The following is a 24,091-nucleotide window of genomic DNA, read 5'->3' as shown; positions in this document are numbered from 1 at the left end:
CTTCGTTAGGTTAAATTTTGTTTTTGCATTATTACTTTGAATATTGTTGTATGTTGGAATGAATAAAAGGAAGCACCCGAATTAGTTTCCGTTTTTCCCTCTCTATGTGTGATAAAGTCTATGGTTATTATTTGTTTGTTGTGACTTCTTGTGTGTCGCTTATACGAAAGTAATTTGTTGCTATGAATATTTGAGGTTACGATTATTTCACCATTATATACATGTCTTACATTATCCCTTCTAGCAGGTTTTGAACCTAGAGTTCAAGGGGTTGAAGAGTCTCTTAGAAGAAATTTCCGGATGGAGCTATTATTTATTTTAGTGTTACATATTTTATTCATTTGTTCTTTAATTTGGCTTGTAATATTGTGTATAACTCCAACACTATCTCTATATGTGATATATTTGGGGGATCGTCTAAAGGGGAGGGGATATACATGCTAATTGTTTATTTTGTTTTATTTTAGTTTAGTTTGTTTTGCTATGTGTGTTTGTTATAGATAACGAGCTTGATGGAATCCCTTAAATAATCTAACTTAAAATCAATTATTTATTTATGCGCATAGTTTTAAATCAATAAATTTGTAGTGAATAACTTTAGAAGATGTTGCGGGATAATAATCGTTGGACTTTCCGTTAAATTAATTAATAAGAGTTTGATAACTGTAGTTTATACAGATCTTAGTTTTATGTGTTTAATAACTTTTTCAGCACGTTAAACTAATTAGCTTATTCATTTAGATTTTAACCTTAGCTTTATGTAAATAAATTCAGACTACTTAGAAAAGCATGCCTATAGGATTCAATTAATAAAATTGACGTTAATTAATCAGTTTAAATAATTTCAGCATATCTAGCTTATCGTTTAAATATTTGTTAGTCACTTAGATATCAAGCCTGTAGACTCTCAAATTTCTCATGCATGTTAATAACTAAAAGAATTAAAATCTGTCTCATATGCTTGCTGCCTTTTTCTTATCTGATATAATTATTTTCTGCATTTTTCTGCCACTTAAAATCAACCATTTTTTGCATGAATGTGCTATTGTAAAATACTGCCTTAATTATAAATCTGCTCGAACTATCAACTTTTGCATTAATCAACTACTGCTTAAAATAAGCTGATTCATTTTAGCATGTTAATTAATAGTAATCTAATTCGTTACTGCCATTTAAAAAAAATAAAATTTAATGATTTCCCTCTGCATGCCCATTTTAAAATTTGCCCTGTCTAGATAAAAAAATTTTAAAATTAAGTGAAGCTCTAGCTTTAAATATTATGCTCGCATTAAAATTTTGCAACCTTAAATATCTGCCGCCAGATAATTATTTATCTGCATTAAGACATTTCTCTGCCAATATTAAATAAATATTGCGATATTATTATTTTGATACTAAATCTGCTCCTGCATATTTTAATCTTAAATTCCGTCCAAATAAAATTCTGCCTGAATTTTAGTCTCTACATTATTAATAATTATCTTGCAACTTCTAATCAACTAATAATTAAATATTTCCTGTATGCTTTATAAATAAAAATAAAATAAATTTTGCATTTTGTCATAACGCTATGTCCTTGTTAATTTATTTATAACATTATTGTGAAGCTTGTGTATGCTTGTATGCTCACACACTTAGCATGAAACCTTTCACAAGTATCTGTGTTTGCTAGCATGTGAATAAACTAATCTAGAGGCCAATATGAGACCCTACGTGCTAAATGCTCGTCCTAATTGTTTGACTTGGTGTCTAGGTGGGCCTATTATATTTTATTTTGTCTAAATTCATCCTAATAGCAGTCCAATGCCTCTTGGACCTTACGTGGGGACGCTAGACACCTTTTAGAGACGAAAAGCATGCGGTGGTGGGGTAGGGGTAGTTTAGGCCCTATGGAGATGATGACATCGACTCGGTCTAAATGACAAACCTTGGTTTTGTCTGTCCCTACAAGAAACCGACCGAAATAAAGAAAGTCGAGTGCTGATCCTAAAGTCCTTCAGAGTCTCCCTTTCCTTTTCTCTCGTTACTTGTTATAATTATTTGGGGTAGTTTAATAAAAAATAAAAATTGTTTGCTTATCTAATTGTGCAAATTTCTATCCCCTCGCTCATCTCTTTATTTATTGTATAATATTTATTTATTATGTTATCACTTAGTCTCGCATGCCTCTAATTAACTAAAATAATTAAAGTGCCTTTAAATGCTTAATATCATGCTATCACCTAGTTGTCACATGCTTAATTAATTAAATAAATAATTAAAATGACTTTAATTGTTTAATATTATTTATCACTTAGTAATCATGCTAATTAAATAAATAATAAATGAAGTGACCTTAATTGCTACTTATAACCCCCCACATAAATTGCATGAGACACGGCCGGGACCCACATTTGTGGACCTCGAGGGATGCCTGACACCTTCCCCTTGAGGTAATTTGAACCCTTACCCTGATCTCTGGTTCGTTGACCTTAGCTAGACTTAGTTAGGTTAGATAGGTGCCCTAACGCGCCTTAATTCGTTAGGTGGCGATTCTTCAATTGCTCCAAAACCCAAAAGAGTTGTTAGGTCGTGCATCCGAAAGGAAGGTCTGTTTTGCGAAAAACGGGGCGCGACAGATATAATTCATTTTCTTTCTTTTCTCTTCAAGGATTTTCCTAAGAATCTGTTCTATCATTAGTTTAGTTAATAGGTTTAATTTATGTCTTCCTGTTGTTTGAGTAATTTCTATTACCCTTTCTACTTCTTGATATTCATGATAGGAAATTTTATTTCTTGCAAACATTCTTTGCATTCTGTTAAATATATTATCTTCAGTTTTTAGATTTAATCGTAATTCTTGGATTTTCTTAAATAACTCTCCATCGAAAGTTGCTTTCAGGGCGTATTCCCTCTGATCTTTCTTAGATTCCAAAATTTGAACTGAATTTTCTTCTTTTTTTTGTATTTATTTATTCATTTATTCAGATTCTTCTGAGCTGGTTGAGTATTCCTCATAGAGTTCTTCATAGAAGTCCTCACTTTTTATTGATGTTATAGATTCTAAATTTGAATCAATTTCTAGTCTATCAATTCTGGATATTTTTACTATTTTCTTGTTACATTCATAACTTTTATGACCTTCTTCGCCACAGTTGTAGCATTTACATTTTTCTGTTGTTCTTTTGAAGTTATTTTTCTTTCTATAATACCTTCTTTTAGGTATATAGTTTTGTTTGGAAATATTTTTCCTTTTGATTAAGCTTTTCTTGAGCTTTCTTCTTTTCTTATAAGACATGTCATTGCATCTCCATTGGGTTGCTGCATTTGTATCTTGACAATATAATTGGGTGTTAATTCTTTTGGCCTTTCTTTGTATGTTATGTGTCATACATAATTGTCCAAGTCTATTATTTAGAAAAGATATCCTTTGCCCAAGGGTATCACCTTATTTGTTTTCTTTTTCATATTCTTCTCTAAAATATTTAGTCCAAAAGCCTGGTAATTTTTGAAAATATTTTTCAAGATATGGTAGCATTTTCTTGCTACTATCAAATATTTTATAATAATATTCTTCGAATTCACAAGTGTATTCTTGAATATGACTCATTTTACAAATTTGTAATTTTTCTAATTGCTCTTTTGCGATTATCCTTACTTTTTCTCTATTTTGGGTGGTGGTTCCTTCGCCACCTAGAAATTCATTCCCTATGAATTGCACAAGGTTTCTTATTCCCTCTTGAAGGAATTTTTTAAAATCATTCGATGGTATTGTTTTTGATGATTCCCTTTGCATCATCTGAAAATCATGTATACAAGTTGCTTACTTTTCTAGTGAAAGTGTTTATCATAATGATATATTTTTCTTCGTCTGAATAACTTACTCCTTTTCCTAGTAGGAAGAAGAGAAATATGTTCTGAGCCCATATATCTAGATCTAATTATGGTTCTTTTTTACAATTTAGATCTAAGAATTGAGTTATTCCTACATCTCATGTTGGGAGTCTGTTAGACATGTATTTTGATTTATTATTATTATTATGGTATTGACTCATGAAGTCCTTATTCCTTTTTGCTTTAGGTGCAAACTATTTTTCCATATCTGTTTGTTGCAAGATTTCTTCTTTTATAGAGTTTGATCCATCCCCGATTTCAAATTTTCCTTGAGGTTCTCTTGTATCTCCTTTGTTCATTAGAACTTTTAGTTTTTGATCTGAAAGATCAAGGTCTTCTAACGCATAAACTAGTTTATCTAGTTCATTCATTTCTTTGTTCAGGGTTTTCACCTGTTCCAATTTGTTCATCTTCAGTTTTTTCTTCTAGAGTCTCTTTTCTAGACTGTTCTATTTCTTTAATTTTTTTGTTTTAAAAAAAATTCTGAATGAGTTTCTCATCAAGACTTCCTTTTTTATATGAACTCTTTTTTGCAAATTTTTCAGCTAAGAGTTCATTTATGTATTTTTGACTTACTTTTTTGTCAAATTTTTCTGTTATTTCTATTAAGTTTGTAATTCTTCTAGGAATATTTTCTCTAAAAGATATAATTTCTATCTCTATTAACTTTAGCCTTAGGCTTATTTGCTTATGACTTTCCACTAGATCATTTAATAAATCTATAGCTTCCTTTAAACTCATTTTTCTTTTAATATGATAGATAATAATCAGATGTATCTAGATAATCCATTTCATATTCTGAATAACCAAATAGTATGAATTCCATTGAAAATTCTTCTCTATATTTTTCTTCTATGATTATTTGTAGAATTTTTTCTTTTAGATCTCTATTTAACTTTATTACCTTTAGTATGGTTACTAAGGTTTGGTCATCTAAATACCATATATGTTTAATCATTTTGATTAAGTTTAATTATCTTGATAGGCTCTGATACAAATAATTTTTTTTAAAAAAGTTATAAGCATATAATAAAATAGATACTGTTTAAACATCATGTTGTGATATTCCCTTTAGGTACTCAGTCCTCTCTTACCCCGACCCACCCCCATCGACGTCCATCCCCATTCGACGCTGCCTCAGCAGTGGGTCGCAACAACAGATCGAGGGTGGTTGCAGCAACAGGAGGAGGTTCTCAATTCGCGCCTCCATCCCGACCGGCGCCGCCTCCATCAACTGCTTTCTCAGTTCGCGCCGCCTCCACAAGGTTTGTTCTCTTTATTTTCTCAGGAATACCAACCCACTCACTTCTCTCTTAAACTATATGAAATGCTTGTTTATTGGGCAAATTGTTGTTGATATTTTTTTATGGATATTGATTAATTACTAGTACAGTGCGAATCTAGAAATGAAAAAAAATGAAGTTTGAAAGGGATATATTCGTAAAGTCTTCAAGAACAACTTGAGTATGACTGTTCCGACCACTGTTTGTACAACTTGAGTAAGACTCCATTCAGAAAAAAAATGGAGTTTGAAAGGGATACTAACTTATTTTAACACAAAGTATGGCTACACTTTTTCTGAAAAATAAAACATAATAATATGAGGATAACGCGACTCTAAAATCTAATTATTTAACAATATTCACACTAATATTTAGATTTATTTATGCAAAAACAGTAGGAAAAAGACCCAAACAAAAAAACTCCACTTCAAAGCATGTGGGGAAAGGACAATTTTACTATAAGCTTCATTCATGAAAAACATAATCATATGCCTATAGACCAAAAATACATAATGTAACATGACTTCTCTACAAGTTTCCTCTGTTTGTATTGTCCACTCTTTGCTTCACATAACCAAGAACAGAAAAGGACATTTCCCCAACAAAACCACCCCAACCACAAATGCAACTTGCTTTCAAGATATTATTATTTTGTGAGTATTAAGTTTGAGTTAACAAAACTTTCAATAAGCTGATTAACATTTGTTTCTTTTCGTGTTAGGCAACTGAGGAAGCTCAACATCTAAAAAAGTTGTTACAAGACTATATTGCTTCTTTCATCAAAGTAGGAGATAAGGTTTGGTGCTTCTAAATTTCTAAAGTTCAAGTACAATTGTTTTCTATACGTGTTTGTGTCAATCTAGTATTGATACTTAGCTTTAATTTTGTCATAACTTGTTTGTGTCCATCGAGTGTATGTTTTGCATAAGTACCAACACTAGTTGATCTTATTGATGACAAAATTGATTTTCTTGCAAGATCGATTTGTGTCCATCTAGTGTTGACACTTAGCTTTAAATTTAGAAATAATATATTTATTGATGGATTTAGGTTGTTGGAATTAAGTCAAAACTAAACTAGTTCAATTGAAAAACTTGTTAAGTTGTTTAATAAGTTCAAATAAATAATGTGGTTTAGTTGGTAGATTTAAGTTGTTAGGAAAATTAAGTCTAAACTAAACTAGTTAAAGTTGTTAAGTTGTTTAAATAAGTTAAAATAAATAATGTGATTTAGTTGGTGGATTTAGTTGTTGGAATTAAGTCAAAACTAAACTAGTTCAATTGAAAAACTTGTTAAGTTGTTTTAATAAGTTCAAATAAATAATGTGGTTTAGTTGGTAGATTTAAGTTGTTAGGAAAATTAAGTCTAAACTAAACTAGTTAAAGTTAAAAAGTTGTTAAGTTATTTAAATAAGTTAAAATAAATAAGTCAAAACTAGTTAGACTTAGAAAGTTGTTAAGTTGTTTAAATAAGTTCAAATGTTATTTAGTTGTTGGAATTAAAATTATCATTATTGTTTGTGTAGATGGATCCTGATCGTAGTTGGATATATAATAGAAACAATCCTGGTCTAGCGGGTATGATTCGTAGGGAAAATGGTTCAAAATATATCTGAACTTTGATCGAAATGACTTCTCATATTCCATAAATTGACATAAAATTTAGGGAAAAAGGTTTGAAATATATCTAAATTTTGACCGAAATTGTTGTAACGATACCGAACTTTGGAAAGGACCTTTTACCCCCTGCACTATTTTAATAGTGTATTTTAAAGGTATATATTTGCCCACGTGGACACACTACTATTTATAATGATGCAATATTTATGATGTCCACGTGAGCACATATATACCATTAAAATACACTATTAAATAATGCGGGGGGTAAAAGGTCCTTTCCAAAGTTCGGTATCGTTACAACAATTTCGGTCAAAATTTAGATATATTTCAAACCTTTTTCCCTAAATTTTATGTCAATTTATGGAATATGAGAAGAAAGGAAAAAGTTTTGTAGCTGATTTGAAATTATGATGTTTAATTAGTATGAATAAATATGATATAGAATTATGGGAATGTATAATCTAAGATGTGTATTTTGGAGTTTTTAATATAGCACATGAATTAAAAAAAAAAATGAAGAATCACAAAAATGTGATATGATTTAGAAATATGAGAATTGAAGATATAAGATATGTGTTTTGGACTTTTTAATATAGCACATTATTTTTTTTTAAAAAAAGAAGAAAAGTCACAAAAATGAGAAAAAAGATAAATGAAATTTTTTTTTTCATAAAAATGTGACACATCACTTTGTCTATATCTAACTTAAATATATATTAGATATATAGACATAGATTTATGTTTGTGAATATTTAATTAAATATTTTTGTGAATATTTTGAATCAAATAAATAGGAGAAGACAAAAAAACAATTATTTTTGAAAAAAAAACTGATGACAATAAAGGTAAATGGAAGGTTATTAGGAAGACATTAATAGTGGAGTAATAATGGGGAGAGAGAAAGTGTAGTGCATTTATTTTTCTAAATTAAATGTAAAAAATATTTAAAATTTTGCAAAAAAAAGAAAGACAAATAGGAATGCTGGCCAAAGAAGCATGCCACATCATCTTATTCACATCTAACTTTATATAGATATATAGATTCAATAAGATACATACCATTTGTATTATGTATGCAAAGACCTTGTATAAGAAAAAACACTTGAAATTGATGGATAAAATGTTTATATTAATTTTTGAAAAGATAAATATAGAGAATGATAAATAAAAAAATATGTCATTTTCTTTGAATAGATCTATTATATGAGGATTAATATCTAAAGTGATGAAAAAGTTAGAGTAAAATGAACAATCAATAATAAAATGTATTAAGACTTAAGATTAAATCTTTTTTATTGTAGAATTAAAACACTATTCAATTCGTAGTTCGATAAAATATTCTTGACAATTCAATGTACTCACTTGAAAACAAAATCAAATGATCATGAATAAGCTTATTGATGTAGTTTACCACCACATGAAGCGCGGGTGATTTACGTAGTAAAAGTATAAAATATAATATATATGAGTTTTTTTTTGTATTATTATAAAACTTTGGTACGATATACGATATTTCAATATTATATTTATTATAAATACCAATATCATATTAAATGCCAGATTAATTTAAAATGCGTACCAAATACCATAATATCCCTAGTGCGATATAGAAAATTTTGATTTCGATCAATATGATATTGGATATATATACCGTGTCAGGTCATGCCCTAGAATCCAACATTTTATAGCGGGAAAACAATTCCCGAAAACCCGCCAACTATAAAACCCTCACAATTCATTCTGTTCTTTCATTCTCTTTTGACATAGAAAACACAAGCAGAGCTATCGACAAATTGTTGAAAAGGAGGCAAAAAGGTATGAATTTAGTATTTCCCCCAAAACCCAATTTCAGAAAATCGAATTAACTGAAATTATTGCTAATTTTTCATTACAGTATGTCTAGTTCTGGGGAAGATTTTTCTCAATTTGGTATTTCTGTTGAGGAGAAAGACAAGCTTGTAGCAGAGGTGATTCGGTATGTATTATTCAAGAGTGAACAGAGTTCAGGCTGCCCAATAAAGAGGGAGGAGCTAACCCAGTTGATCACTGGCAAGAATTATCGTCAAAGAAATCTCCCTGCTTTTGTTATAAATGAGGCAAAATTGAAACTTTCCTCCATTTTTGGCTTTGAAATGAGGGAACTTCAACGCTCTCGCTCTTCCGCTCCTCAAAACCCTCGTTCATCTCAGCAAGGTTTTCTTTAAACTATTCTTCTAATTTTATTGAATGTTCTTTTATTTCAAAATTTTAGTTGGATTATAACTCCCAATAATGTGTACTGTATGTAGCATGGGCCATTTCGTGTTATCTTTTTGGCGGATTAGAAAGAGCTTGTTGTTTATTCGCCTCCCCAGATATTTAGGGAAAAGGCCTTCCTCAAGTATAGTCCGCAGTAGCACCCAACGTTGTGGCCTAGTGGTCCATGAAGTGATTGAGAGGCCTGAGTTCTTAGGTTCAAAACCTAGCAGAAACAAAAAAATACTAGGTGATTCTTCCTATATGTCCTAGCCTTGATGGATAGAGTTATTTAGACCACTGTTACTGGTGGGGTATCCCGTAAAATTAGTCGCTGCTCCTGACACCACAGTCATAAAAAAATGGATACAACCTGCAGTACAAAATTTTTCTCCCATATTTTTCTTTTCTATTTTTAGTTTTGGAGTAGATAGAGAAGATTTGATGCATTCCTGAGCTTCTACTGGATGTCATAGGACTTAGGAGGGCATTCAAACTTCAAGAAGAAAAAAGTAGAGCCTCTTCTTGACTTGCAAAACATTAGCCAGGTAAAGGAGGATGGGTTGCACTAGGTTAATGGACAATGTAAAAATAGAAAAAAAATATTAGGTTACTCAAAATGCACCCATCTAGGAAGGGATACATTCCATCCATTTGTTGTGTGAAATGAGGATTTTAAAATGGCAGAACAGATCCCGTGAATTCATATAGAACGTCAACTAGTTTAGGATTAGGGTTTAGTTGATTGTTGATTGTACTGAGTAACTAAAATCTTGCAGTGTTGAATATTTCTTTAGGTTAGTTAATTTATTTATCCAAAAAAAGAAAAAAATAAATAATCTGTAGGCATACCATTCAAAACTCCTCTTGCATTCTATCTGAATATCTTTTAGAGTAATTTTAGTTTTCATACAAGTTTTTGTTAAACTCAATAAATACAAATCATCAAAAATTTAGACATGTTTCTTAAAAGTAGCAAACCAAGAAGGTCTGCAAGGCTGATCTTGAGATTGCTACCTTGATTTTAGCAACACCGTTTCCACTAAGATCTTTTGTAAACATTTTTAAAAGCTTCCTCTAGTGAAAATCTTTCAAAGATAGTTTATTGCCATTGCCAGCAGTGCATATACTCCAAGATGAGAATACTTCAAACTAACTCAACTTTTTGGTTAGATACTGGGAATCTAAGGCAGCATGAAAAATCCAGCTATTGACAAAAAATTGAGGAGTAACATCAATGCAACAGCACACTCTTTAGGAGACAGATTATATACTGATGTAAAAGTCTGGTCTGAGAAGTCACGTCAGCTTCTAGTGCTCTTTCTTCTTCTTCTCTTTTCTTTTATATGGTAGACCCTGCTCCTTAAACCCCACTTGGATAACCAGCATCTTTTCCAACTCCCCCCTTGATGAGGCTCCTGTCGTGGTTATAGAGAGTCCTTTTCACTAGACTATCCCCTTTTGTCAGCTTCTAGTGCTTACTTATGGAAACCTATGTGAGATTGTTTGCTAAGGGGTATCTCAGCATTCCTTGCATAAAACGGAATTAGAAATTTCCTCTCTGTTTAGGTATTCATGTTTTATATTGTCTGAAGCTTACGATCTAAATTTCGTCATGGCTACCCATAGGAATGAGTGAAAAATTTATTTCTGCACTAAGTATTTTGTAGCCATAAAAGTCCAGCTAAGTTGATAGAAACAACAATCACAGGGCAGCTAGCTTACCAGGTCCTCCCAATAATGTCCTGAGACAGCCTTTTTAAAACGAATTATCCACTTCCCACCATGGGAGTTAACAGCATCCTTCACAGACAAATATAATCAGTAAATTAACTCAGTAAGAGATATACATAGTTAAGGACTTGAACAAAATTGAAGACACAGAAAAACAATAGTTAGCATGAGCACCAAACTAACCTCCCATAAAGGACGAATACCCTCCTTGGAAAGATGCAAATAAGTTGGGCTGAGCAATGCTGATGGACGAGCCAAGTGGCAGTAGCAAACCCAAAAACCTTCAACCTCTGGATGAAACTGGCACAGTGAACATATATCTGCCTTATGTTTGTCACTGCTGATGGATTGTTAAGTGGTGTCTTCCTTGAAGACTTTTTCACTGGTGTCAGGCAGCTTGTCTGAGTGATACATTCTGGCTTCTTCTTGCCAAGGCTGAAGGATTTTGCATAGTATTCAGTTCCCCAGTGAAGAATATGTATGGGGCAGCATTAGGTATGAGATACACCAAGGGACGAAGAGCATGAGCAACACCATCCACATTAGCCTCATCATGATAAATTACTGATTGTTCTCTCCAACAACTTCTATATTAGTGTCTGAAACATGAAAATACTGGTGACTTCCACCCACCTTAATCTCACACTCACTATCCTGGGAAGCATCAGGTATGAGAGAAACAAGGGCTGGAGACTATGAGCTTCACTCTCCATAGTGGCCTCAGCATAATCAACTTCAGATTCTTCAATGGATTCTTCTTGTCCAATAACTTCCATAGCAGCAGCTGGTGCATCCACATTAGCCTCAGTACGATCAACATCATATTCTTCCATGGGATTTTCTCCAGCAACTTCCAGACCATGAGCTGCATTGTTGACACAATGCAGAATGATAAACTTCATATTCTTCCATGGGTTCCTCTTCTCCAGTGTCTTCCATGTTAGTTTTGGCAATATCTTTCAGACACTGCACCTCTTCATGGAAATCTATGTTTGTTTCTGGATTGGCACTCACAGGTTCTTCCATCAACTCTTGTTTTCTTACAACGTCAGAGTTACATTCTGCAGCCTCATCCACTTGACATTCAAACATCTGATTAAAATTATCTTCTTCATCTCCATTTTCTGCCACAAAATCAGATGTATCACCACAATGGGGCTCATCCTGTTCATGCGGCTTCTTGGTCAGAACCACATTACCATCTGAATTCCTCGTCATATCATCACCCAAGTTTCGGTTTTTGTTCTGAAAATCTTTTTCCTTTTTAGCCTCAGCATGATTGATTTCAGATACTTCCATCGTTTCTTCTCTTCAGATCTGTTGTTATTGTGACCAAGTGCTACTTCCTTTGAGCCCTCTTCTGCTATGTATCTAAAGCAACAACTACCAGGGCACTGCCACTGTCTTGTTGAAAACCATCTTCCATGTCTACTTCATGTTGTTGACCTGATACAGTATCTGATTCATTCTTGATGTTCAAACTCTCAGATGATTTTAAATCAAAACCATTTTTGTCTAATTCTTCAGTCTTGTGAACAGAATACTGCTCAGAGTCCACCTCTAAACTTTCATAAGTTTCTTCAAAAAGCGCATCAAACGTGATGGTTCCTGACTCTTCATTCTCTTGTGTGCTTGATTTCTGCATAGGTTTCTAGATAACCTCACTGATTGATGAGTGCTATAGACTTTCCTAACTGAACTCTTTGCCTTCACTTCCTTTCTTTGGCTAGTGAGAACAGTTGCTGGTGTCTTTGGAACATCTTTCTTTTCTTCTTCAATCCACCCCGGTTTTCTCTTTTGGTTCACACTCCTTCATTTCTGTTTCCAACTAAGTGCGAAGTGAAGTTATTACACCCCTCCTTCTGGTAGTTGGTAATGTAGGAGTCTCGTGCATATCATTTTGGGCTTCATCAAAGTCTCTGACCAATGCTCCTCTTGTTCTACAACAATTCCTTGTCAAGGTCTCCAACGTTTCCAAGTCATGTTGTTAGTTGTAGTTTTGATGATCTGACAAACCCAGGGACCTTGTAAAGGGACCTGATACGACGAAAATATACACACAATCTGCCAGGCTGGAAAAAGTACAATTGGTTGGTGCACAGGTCGTGGTTTTACTCCCTTGAGCAAGGAGGTTTCCACGTAAACTGTTTGTGTTGTGATAGTGTTATTATTTACTCTTCGTTATTATTCTTGTTGAGTCAAGGGACCTGGTCCGTTGACTGATAGTGGACGCACGCATTCTATCAATTGGTATCAGAGCGGGTACTCTCTAGCTGGTTAACACCAAGAGAGATATTTCTGCAAAAGAATGGCTGCTCCACTGAACCTCGAAGAAGGACAATTTTCAACACGACCTCCTCGTTTTAATGGTCAGTTTTACAGTTGGTGGAAAACAAGGATGCACGACTATCTTATGGCTGAGGACAGCGAGTTATGGGACATAGTGCTGGATGGACCTTTCATTACAACCGTGGAAGTGAAAGACAGTAAAATCACGAAAGTTGTTCCAAAGACTCGTCAACAATACAACGATTTTGCTTGAAGAGATTAGTGAAAACAGTTGAAAATCATGTGTGACAGGTCGTAGTTTTACTCCCTTGAGCAAGTAGGTTTCCACTTAAACTGCTTGTGTTGTGTTTTTTCTATTATTCATTATGAGATATCCTTCTTGTTGAGTCAAGGGACTTGGTCCGTTGACTGATAGTGGACACATCTATTCTATCAATTGGTATCAGAGCAGGCACTCTCTAGCTGGTTAACACCAAGAGAGATATTTCTGCAAAAGAATGGCTGCTCCACTGAACCTCGAAGAAGGACAATTTTCAACACGACCTCCTCGTTTTAATGGTCAGTTTTACAGTTGGTGGAAAACAAGGATGCACGACTATCTTATGGCTGAGGACAGCGAGTTATGGGACATAGTGCTGGATGGACCTTTCATTACAACCGTGGAAGTGAAAGACAGTAAAATCACGAAAGTTGTTCCAAAGACTCGTCAACAATACAACGAGGCAGACAAAAAGAAGATAGAAAAAAGCTATAAAGCTAAAAAGCTGTTAGTATGTGGTATTGGTGCTGAAGAGTACAATCGCATTTCTGCGTGTGAGTCAGCAAAGGAAATCTGGGACTGTCTAAGGATGGCTCATGAGGGAACAGAGCAGGTGAAGGAATCGAAGGTGGACATGCTGACCACTCAATATGAAAACTTCACCATGAAGGAAGGAGAGACTATTCATGAAATGCATACTAAACTTTCTTCCATAACCAATGAGCTACGAAGTCTGGGTGAACCCATTAGCACTAGTAAGCAAGTTAGGAAGGTTCTTCGAATTCTTCCTAAGTCCTGGGCAAGCAAAGTAGATGCTATCACTGAACCCAAGGATTTGAAGGTTTTGACAATGGATGCTCTTATTGGAAACCTCAAGACTCATGAAATGAATAAAAATCAGGATATTTCAAAGAAGGAAGCTAAGAAAGACAAGTCCATAGTTCTCAAAATCACACCAGGTGAAACTTAAAGTGAAGAGGGTGACATGGCCTATCTGACCAAGAGATTTCAGAAAGTTGTGAGAAAGTACGGAAGGTTTAGAAAAGGAGGGAATCCTCGTAGGGCTGCATCTGCGAGTGACCTTTGTCACAAGTGTGGAAAGGCAGGTCATTTCATAAGAGATTGCCCAATGCTTAAAGCTGAAAACAAAGAGTATCAAAGACCTGGAAGTGAAAAGGATAAGAGGAGGGACCTGGTACCTGAGAAGAATGCAAGAAAAGCTGCAGCAAACTATGTTGTGAAGAAAGCTCTTGCTGCTTGGGGGGACTCTTCAAGTGAGTCAGGAGAGTCAGAATGCCCTGATGACGCATCAATGTTGGCGGTTCAAGATAATGCTAACGTGCTTGATGGGTTGTTTGCCCTCATGGCAAAATTAGATGACGAGGACGACGAAGATAAGGTAACTCTTCTTGACATTAAACAAAACTTGAACTCTTATTCTGTTAGAAGGTTGAGAAATCTAGCAAATGTTTTGATCGAGTCTATCATCGAGTTAACCACTGAAAAGGACTCTATGAACATTAGCCTAGATCTTCTTGGTGAAGAAAAGATAGTAACAACTGTTCACACATCGCTCATTGAGAAACATTTGACAGTTCTAGAAGCTGAAAATCTAGAACATAAAAATCAATTGAGCATAATGATTGAAAAATTTGGGAAAAGGAAAGGAAAGGCCACTAGTTTGCAAGCAGAGCTAGAAGCAAATCTGAATACGGCTGAGACAAGACTTGCTCTAGCCTTGGAAAGAAATGATCAGATGGAGAGGGACCTGGTCCATCTTAAAGAACTTCAAACTTCTCTAAAATGGACCAATTCCACCAAACTGCTTTCTAACATCACAAGTCAAAGCAACTACAACTGAAAGGGATTGGGTAGTTTTGAACATAATCCTCCTTACAATCCTCATAGTAAATATGTATCTATTTCTGACAATTTACTGTGTCTTCACTGTGGTCGAAATGGCCATTTGAAACGGGATTGTCCTGGTTGGAAGGCCTCACAAGAAAAAATTTCAGTTTATTCTAGACAAAAAAGGGGTTCAAAAAGGGGGACCTGCTCCCATGTCTAAGACCTGGAACAAGAAAAAAACCAATCTGCCTCATTGGACAAGAAACATCCTTATTACTCCCCTATCACCCTTTTGGGAACTCAGATTAAAGTGGGTTCCCAAGTCTAACAAATGATCTCTGTTGCAGGTGGGTGAAGGAAGCAGAAGTCAGTGCTGGTTCATGGACAGTGGTTGCTCAAAGCACATGACTGGAAACACCAAAAACTTCCTCACTCAAGGCACTTCAAGGCGGAGGTGTCTCTTTTGGTGATGGAAAAATGGGGTATATCCTTGGAATCGGCAGGGTTGGAAAATCCCTTGAAAGCTCCATTGAAAATGTGTATTATGTGAGTGGGTTAAAGTACAGTCTTCTTAGTGTTTCTCAGATATGTGACAAGGGAAATGAAGTCAAGTTTACATCAGAGAATTGCATCGTCACCAGTCTGTCTACCAAGAAGGTGATCTTAATGGCCAGAAGACAGAAAAACATGTATGTGGCAGCACTGGAAACAGTTCATGGAGACGATCAGACATGCCTGAGTGCTCAAAATGCAAATGCCAACTTATGGCATAGGAGGCTAGGTCATGTGAGCTCGTCTTTACTTAACAAACTGGTTTCTAGGGACCTGGTCCGTGGTTTGCCAAAATTGAAGTTCAGCCATAACACAGTGTGCGATGCATGTGTCAAAGGGAAGCAGACCAGATCCTCATTCAAACCAAAGAAGCAAGTAAGCTCTTCAAGAGTTCTTGAACTGATGCACATGGATCTGTGTGGGCCTGTGAAAATACAGAGTCGAAATGGAAAGAAGTATATCCTGGTGATAGTGGATGACTACTCAAGGTTCACGTGGACTATGTTTCTCAAATCAAAGTCAGAGACAATTGGTTGGTGCACAGTCTCCAACAGTGGCAGAAGTGGCAGAAACCTCAGCCAATGGCATGGCTTCGAAGTTTGTGACTATCCTTCATAAAGATTATGTCCAATAGTTACAAATTCAGTTTTTGCAACTTGAAAACTCTCAAGAACTCTTGCAAAGACTACTAAAGAGAAGAATCATCCAAAAGACAAACTTGAAACCGATTGAGCTGCAAGCTTAGTGTCTTAGGATTATTTCTTTTGTACTTACACTATAAATTTGTTCCTAAATCTATAAAGGATTCAGATAGTTCATTTGGTGAAATAGTCTAAATTAGTTAAGTCCAACTGATTTAGTGGGCAGCCTTGTGTGTTGCTTAGTAAAAGTCTAAGTCATCCGGTGTGTGGTGGTTTAGTGGGCAACCTGCGTGTTGCTTAGTCAAATCCTAAGTTGTCTAGTGGTGATAGCTTAGTGGGCAGAGTAGAATCTGCTTAGGCTCTTCAAGTAATAGAGTTATTACTTGGTTGTGAGATTAATAACTTCTTCTCACGTTGTTTGTAACTGTTGTTCGCTTTTGCTGAAGGAAGATTAGTGGAAACAGTTGAAAATCCTGTGTGACAGGTCGTGGTTTTACTCCCTTGAGCAAGGAGGTTTCCACGTAAACTGCTTGTGTTGTGATAGTGTTATTATTTACTCTTCGTTATTATTCTTGTTGAGTCAAGGGACCTGGTCCGTTGACTGATAGTGGACGCACGCATTCTATCACATGTTATGTTGTATAGTTTGGGAACCAGTCTGAGGTACACTTGTTACTGCTTCTGACTCCCAGGAGACTCCATGGATGGGTTTGCAATATCAGATTCACATGTTTTCAAGACCTCTTTAATCCCATCACCAAACTCAAGAGATTGAAGAGAATCGGCCTTGGTGACATTGGTGATGCTAGCTAGGATTTTGTTCTTCTCAGTTTATCAAAGGCGCGCTTTAAGTGCACTTAAGCCCTGAAGCGAGGCTCAAAACATGTTGAGCACTTCACCTCGCTTTAGGTGCGCTTCAGTGTCGTCATCAAGGGTCTAAGGCAAACGTTTCTTTTCCAATGAGCCTCTTATGAAGAAGTGACACTAAATAATTGATATTTCACTTTATCATAAATTTTTTTCAATTTCTTTGGTCATATATTTGTCATTCATGTTTATAATTATTAGTCTTGGACTAAAAATATATATTTGTATTCTTTTCTCCCTTTGTGCCTTTTTTAATTAAAGCCCACACTTTATTTGTGCTTTGGGCTTAAAGCCTCCACGGACCTTAGAGCTTTTTGTGCTTTTTTCCTTTGATAAGACTGGTTCTTCTTGCAGAGAGCTTTCAATTCTCTCCTTGAGAGGCTGTGGAAATGCATCTGTGTGTTTGAATGAAACAGGGAAATCAATCTGCGAATGTTGGGGGGTGGGGGATGAGGTTTTTATGAGCGACACTTAGATTTTCCATCTGATTATCCCTAGATACATAGTACAAACTGTGGATATTTGTTACTTGTAATAAGTAATCTTCAAAAACAAACTAAAGTTGGAACTGTGATGTATATTGTATAAGATAGGTATTAGTTAGTAGTATTCATGATTGAGGCTTGCAAAATGGAATTCTTCATTTTAAGCTGCAAACTGTTTGTGTTGTTAATCTATTCGGAACCATAGGCTGTGTATTTTGTTGTTGAATTGTGTATTTTCAACATGGACTTTTTCATGATGGACAGTGACAGCTGATGCAAAGTCATATATTCTCAGAAGTCAGCTACCGGCAGATGTATACAAGGCATTTGTGGAGGATGAAAATAAATCACACGTCACTGCTCTTACTTTTGCCGTTACTAGCATTGTTCGTCTTGCTGGAGGCAAAATTAATGAAGGTATATTTGCAATTTCGTTTTTGCTTGAACATATTTTTCAATTCCTATTTATTCCATGTCTTTTACTTCCTAATATCTAATGAGAGGAATGAAGCTTACATTTGCTGCTATCAATGTGTTGGAAGAAAATCTTTGGCATCAATTGAGACGACTGGGATTGTCTGAAACTGATGAAAGTCATCCTGTTCATGGAAACCTCAAACTAGCATTGGAAGCAATTGTTCAACAAAGGTTAGAACCGACAAACCAGAGGATTCCATGTCCATGTCATATAGTTCTGCTTTCTGGTGTTCTGATTTTTGCACATCCACAGATACTTGCACAAAGAGAAAGTTAATGGTCCAGAAGGTAATGCAACGTTTTATGAACTTGCTGAGAGGTCACTAGATGGGCCAATTAATGATGGAATGAAAGAGCATATATCAAAGGTATCATTCAGACTTTTGTTGCATCTTATGGTTTTAGTATACAATTATCTCCTATTTTAGTCTGCTGCAAGGGTACTTCTAGCTGAAGAGAGTTGCATTCACCTGGATTATGAACTGAACTGTCTATTGAATCATTGTAGTAATAAGCTTTTGCTGCGTCCCTATGGTCCCTGGAGTAGATTTGTGTGGATATCATTTATTTGTTGCAAGAAATGTATCCACTAGATTTCCAACGTACCACAATCTGTGCATCAATAAAATATATGATTTGTTTCTCCCTATTTGGGAAGCTGGGTGATAAGTCTAGCAACCAATCCTACAAATAGAAAGTGTGTCTAATTTACATTAATACTTGATGCTTGTTGCAATTTGACAAACTTTCCATTTGGTCGACTCCAAATACCAATTAACCTTGAACTATCCCTTTGCAGATTGTGAACAAAGATATTACTTCGGTGGATGCTGACTAGTTTGTTTACTGCTGTCTGGGATTCTTCACTAGTGTTTGTGGCCATAGTTCCTAACTGTATGATATTGGGTTTTGAAGCTGTGAAATTGGTATGATGTTTTAGATCGCCAGAGCTGCTACTTTCGTTCTTCGTCTATTTTTGTGAAATACAGCCGTTCATGTATTTACGCAGCTGAATTGATATTATTTATATGATTGTCCCTTGTCTGGCATACTAATCAATATATATATATATAAAAGCATTAATAGAGCCCCCTCATCTAGTCAAAATCTTTAATTGGTTGTCCTCCGGATAATATTTGACAGATGTATCATCATTTGGTTAATCGTGCGTGAACAAATAACACTAGCAATCCAGATCACTGTCCTTGTCCAGATTTAACTAAGTTGTTTATTTTGGTGATGTGCGTTAACAATTCCAATACAACCTGTAACAGAAATGACTGCTAACAAGCACAGGGAAACCTGAAAACTAATTCTGTAAGCATTACTAAAGTGTTTGTAGACAACTTCAAGTAGAGTCAAAGCTAACAGAGTCCACACATACAAGGATGTGAAGATTGTATGTTTGGGATTGAGAAGAATAAAAGTCCTGAGCCAGATGATTTCAAATCTGCTTGATTGAGAAGAATGAAAGAGTTGATGATTTTTTCAGGAATGGTGAACTGCTCTTAACAAATCACTTCTAATATTTAACTCATTCCAAAAGTTTATTGTCCAAGAAAATGCTAGTCAATATAGACAAGTATCATGTTGCAATGTAGTCGTCGTTTGGTAGGTTGTATTAGGAATAATGCTCAAGTAGACTGAAGGAGGCTGTTGCTCATATAGTAGCAGATAATCATGCAATCTTTAAACTAGGAAGATCTATGATTCATAATCTGCTTATATGTCATGATTTGCTCAAACAATATGATAGAAAGACAACTCCTAGATGCCTCGTGAAAGTTGATGTCAAAAAGGCCTATAATATGTTAAGTTGGAAATTTCTTGAAGAATCAGCCAATTAGGAACATTTGGTCCTGTTGTTTTTAAATATCTCGTGTGAACCCCTTTGTATTAGCAATGACCTAGTGTGGGTTGAGCTAAATTAGGCATTATGCATTTACTTCATCACGCCATTTCCGACATCAGGGAGAAATATGGAAATTATGACTATCAAATCACACTAGAAGCAATGAAATGGTAATAATGTGCATAACTGCATATTCAGCCAAATAGTTAGACCAGTGCAATTGATGAGACACAAAACACCTTATTGCCGGATTTGGCAACCTTGAAAGGACTGGCCATATTTAGCTCAAAAAAAGCTAAAACAATTAAATCGATCAGTTAGTAACATCACAGTAACTACAAGAAGATAAAATGACAATCAACTAATAAAGTCATAAAGATAAGGAATCACAACAATTAAACTGAAAATACATCAAAAAGCAACATTCAGAACATTATAATTATCAAATACCAAATTTGATAAAACATCTTTCACTTACACTACCTTGAAACACCCACAAACTTTGGTGAAATACCCTACCTTCTGATCACATTCTTCATTTAAATTTTGTAGTCCAGCTGCTCATTAGGTCCATAAGCCTCCATTCCTCCCAAGAACCCATCCGAATTGACACTGTTCCCTTTGAGCAAAATAAGTTATTCCTTGTAATTCTAAACATAAAACAAGTAAGAGATCCCTCGAATACCAGGATCCATATTTCGTCCACTATTTGGATCATAAGAAACCAGATTAGTCCTCCTAGTTGAAAACAAAACGTCATCGTTGTTCCTAAATCCAACAACTTTCTCTATACCTGCAACCAAATTTATACCGTACAATCTACTCTAAGATTCCAAAACACCATACTACTTCATCACCCATACTTCACATGAAGCGCCATCTATCTCCCTCCCATAATTAACAACAACAAGTGATTCCTCAAACAACATAATCGATAAATTTGTTGGAGTTACACCATCTAAAGCATCCGGAAGCATAATCTCCCCAAACATCTCATCCGCTATACTAAAAGACATAACTAAACTCCGAATTCCACAAACATTCGGAACCACATCATACGCAATCCAATGTACAACTCCATTAACAAATGCCCGAACCACATAACCTCCACCATGCAATGCTTAATCTCAACTCCTACCACTCTCCTCCAAACCCCACTATTAATCGAATAAATTTCAATCTCATGAGGACCATTATACCCAAACAAAATATTCATATGATACACAAGTCTAACCAACTTATAGTCATCAGTCTCAGACAAATCAACACCAAATCCAAGAACAAATATATGAGGTGACTGAGGCTTAATTGAAGGCATAGGTATACTTATAAACTTATGAATAGAAGGGTTCCACAGAACAAGACTCTGCAACTCATCATACAAACACACGATGCCATTGTAGTTGCCAACAATTTTGAAATACCCTTTTTGCATTTGAAAGGGAAATTCAGTTTCGATGTAAAATCCAGGGAAAAGGGTCGATTCTTAGATTCTTGAAACAACGAATAGTGCTCTCTTTTGCGAGTTCTGACGTAACGCCTAACAAGAAAGGTGTTGGAATATGGGGTTTGGGCGAGGTGAGTGGAGATGAAAGAAAAATTGGTGATGAGTGAATGCTACAATTTGCAGACAATTGTGAATCGAATTAAGGATTTAACAGGTAGTTTCAGTAGGATTTCTTTCAAAAGTTCGGAACCAAAGTAGGTAGAGTCAGAATTAGTCATTGATCAATTTTGAGAGAAAGAGGGAGAGAGAGGAAGAACCCTAGTTGTGGAAGACATTTTTTGTAAAATTTGCTCTAAATATAGGGATGTCAACAGGCTAGGACAGATATAACTTTTGAAGGGCGGGGCGGGACGAGGCGGGGTAGGAAAAGTTTAGATATTTTTTAATCAAAATCATGCGGTGCAGGGTGGGTTGTGGTTTTGGGATAAATGCTAAAATCGCTAAGCTATTTATTTCACTTATCTTCTTACTTTCTTTTCCTATAAGTGAAAGAAATGGCTTAGCTATTTTAGCATTTATTCCAAACCCGCAACCCGCTCTACACCGCATGATTTTTATTAAAAAATATCTAAACTTATCCTGCCCCGCCTCGTCCCGCCCCTCCCCTCAAAAGCTATATTCGCCCTGGCCCGTAGACATCCCTATATTTAAAGCACGTTTTATCAAAATTGTCTGCCACAACTAGGGTTCTTCCTGTCTCTCCCTCTTTCTCTCAAATTGATCAATGACTAATTCTGACTCTGCCTACTTTGGTTCCGAATTTTTGAGAGAAATCCTACTGAAACTACCTGTTAAATCCTTAATTCGATTCACAGTTGTCTGCAAATCATCGCATTCACTCATCACCATTTTTTCTTTCATCTCCGCTTACCTCGCCCAAGCCCCACATTCCAACACCCTTCTTGTCAGGTATTACGTTAGAACTCACAAAAGAGAGCACTATTCATTGTTTCAAGAATCTAAGAATCGACATTTTTCCTTGGATTTTACATCGGAACATAATTTCCCTTTCAAATGCCAACAAGGGTATTTCAAAATTGTTGGCAGTTGCAATGGCATCATGTGTTTGTATGATTGTTTTCTTGGTGAGTTGCGGAGTCTTGTTCTATGGAACCCTTCTATTCATAAGTTTATAAGTATACCTATACCTTAAATTAAGCCTTAGTCACCTCATATGTTTGTTCTTGGATTTGGTGTTGATTTGCTTGAGACTGATGACTATAAGTTGGTTAGACTTGTGTATCATACAAATATTGTGTTCGGGTATAATGGTCCTCCTAAGATTGAAATTTATTCGATTATTAGTGGGGTTTGGAGGAGAGTGGTAGGAGTTGAGATTAAGCATTGCATGGTGGATGTTATGTGGTCTCAAGCTTTTGTTAATGGAGTTTTACATTGGATTGCGTATGATGTGGTTCCGAATGGTTGTGAAATTCGGAGTTTAGTTATGTCTTTTAGTATAGAGGATGAGGTGTTTGGGGAGATTATGTTGACGGATGCGTTAGCTGGTGTAACTCTAACAAATTTATCAATTATGTTGTTTGAGGAATCACTTGTTGTTGTTAATTATGGGAGGGAGATAGATGGCGCTTCATGTGAAGTATGGGTGATGAAGCAGTATGGAGTTTTGGAATCTTGGAGTAGATTGTACCGTATAAATTTGGTTGTAGGTATGGAGAAAGTTGTTGGATTTAGGAACAACGGTGACATTTTGTTTTCAACTAGGAGGAATGATCTAGTTTCTTATGATCCAAATAGTGGACGAAATACGGATCTTGGGGATCTCTCACTTGTTTTATGTTTAGAATTACAGTGAATCACTTATTTTGCTCAAAGGGAACAATGTCAATTCGGGTGGGTTCTTGGGAGGAATGGAGGCTTATGGACTTAATGAGTAGCTGGACTACAGAATTTATAGATACAATAATGAAGAATGTGATCAGAAGATAGGGTATTTCACCAAAGTTTGTGGTTGTTTCAAGGTAGTGGAAGTGAAAAATGTTTTTATGAAATTTGGTATTTGATAATCATAATGTTCTGAATGTTGAACTTTTGTTTTCCATTTACTTGCATTACATTAGTTGTTACTGTATTCCTGATGCCTTCTGATGTATTTTAATTAAATTGTTGTGATTCCTTATCTTTATGACTTTATTAGTTGATTGTGATATTATCTTCGAGTAGTTACTGTGATGTTACTATCTTATCGATTTCATTGTTTTTGCTTTTTTGAGCTAAATTTGGCCAGTCCTTTCAAGGTTGCCAAATCCGGCAATAAGGTGTTTTGTGTATTAGTGAGATCTCTTGATTGATATTCCATATCTTAGTATCTCATTAGTGGTTTAGTTTCTATTATAATTAGGTGAATTTCACAATCCTGTAGTAGTTGATTCTTTCCTTATTTGTAGTTTGCTCTCTTGTATAAATACACATACATATTAATAAATTAATACACTTCTCTATAACAGTAAAACTCATATTGTGTCTCATCAATTGCACTGGTCTAACTATTTCGTTGAATATGCAGCTATGCACATTATTACCATTTCATTGCTTCTAGTGTGATTTGA

General features: G+C 35.2%; 2 protein-coding genes across 3 annotated transcripts; both read left to right on the top strand.

Moving 5' to 3' along the window:
* The first annotated feature begins 8,406 nt into the window (after nucleotides 1-8,406).
* On the top strand, nucleotides 8,407-19,221 carry LOC102592338 (melanoma-associated antigen G1). Of its 2 annotated transcripts, none has more exons than XM_015305692.1 (6): nucleotides 8,407-8,590; nucleotides 8,670-8,968; nucleotides 17,956-18,102; nucleotides 18,228-18,333; nucleotides 18,416-18,530; nucleotides 18,962-19,221. In XM_015305692.1, exons 2-6 carry the CDS (start codon nucleotides 8,671-8,673, stop codon nucleotides 18,998-19,000), a joined length of 705 nt encoding a protein of 234 aa, XP_015161178.1. In that variant the 5' UTR covers nucleotides 8,407-8,590; nucleotide 8,670; the 3' UTR covers nucleotides 19,001-19,221. The 2 variants fall into 2 exon arrangements, with proteins under 2 accessions (XP_015161178.1, XP_006367827.1); XM_006367765.2 differs by having other exon boundaries at nucleotides 8,409-8,590; nucleotides 17,950-18,102.
* A 3,474-nt stretch (nucleotides 19,222-22,695) lies between these two features.
* Nucleotides 22,696-23,337, top strand: LOC102592682 (F-box/kelch-repeat protein At3g06240-like). Its single transcript, XM_006367766.1, has one exon. It carries the CDS (start codon nucleotides 22,696-22,698, stop codon nucleotides 23,335-23,337), a length of 642 nt encoding a protein of 213 aa, XP_006367828.1.
* The last annotated feature ends 754 nt before the right edge of the window (nucleotides 23,338-24,091 follow it).

The sequence above is a fragment of the Solanum tuberosum genome, unplaced genomic scaffold (genome assembly GCF_000226075.1).
Source record: "Solanum tuberosum cultivar DM 1-3 516 R44 unplaced genomic scaffold, SolTub_3.0 scf00923, whole genome shotgun sequence".
Taxonomy (NCBI): domain Eukaryota; kingdom Viridiplantae; phylum Streptophyta; class Magnoliopsida; order Solanales; family Solanaceae; genus Solanum; species Solanum tuberosum.
Note: the sequence above shows the minus strand (reverse complement) of the source record. Positions and strands in the feature narration are given on the sequence as shown.

What these genes read in the sequence shown, in the direction of transcription:
- LOC102592338 (XM_006367765.2), top strand. Translation starts at nt 8,671, where the DNA reads ATGTCTAGTTCTGGGGAAGATTTTTCTCAATTTGGTATTTCTGTTGAG. An exon ending in TGGAGGCAAAATTAATGAAG is followed by an intron (nt 18,103 to 18,227) that starts GTATATTTGCAA and finishes ATGTGTTGGAAG; the next exon opens with AAAATCTTTGGCATCAATTG. An exon ending in TGAAAGAGCATATATCAAAG is followed by an intron (nt 18,531 to 18,961) that starts GTATCATTCAGA and finishes ATCCCTTTGCAG; the next exon opens with ATTGTGAACAAAGATATTAC.
- LOC102592682 (XM_006367766.1), top strand. Translation starts at nt 22,696, where the DNA reads ATGTTTGTTCTTGGATTTGGTGTTGATTTGCTTGAGACTGATGACTAT.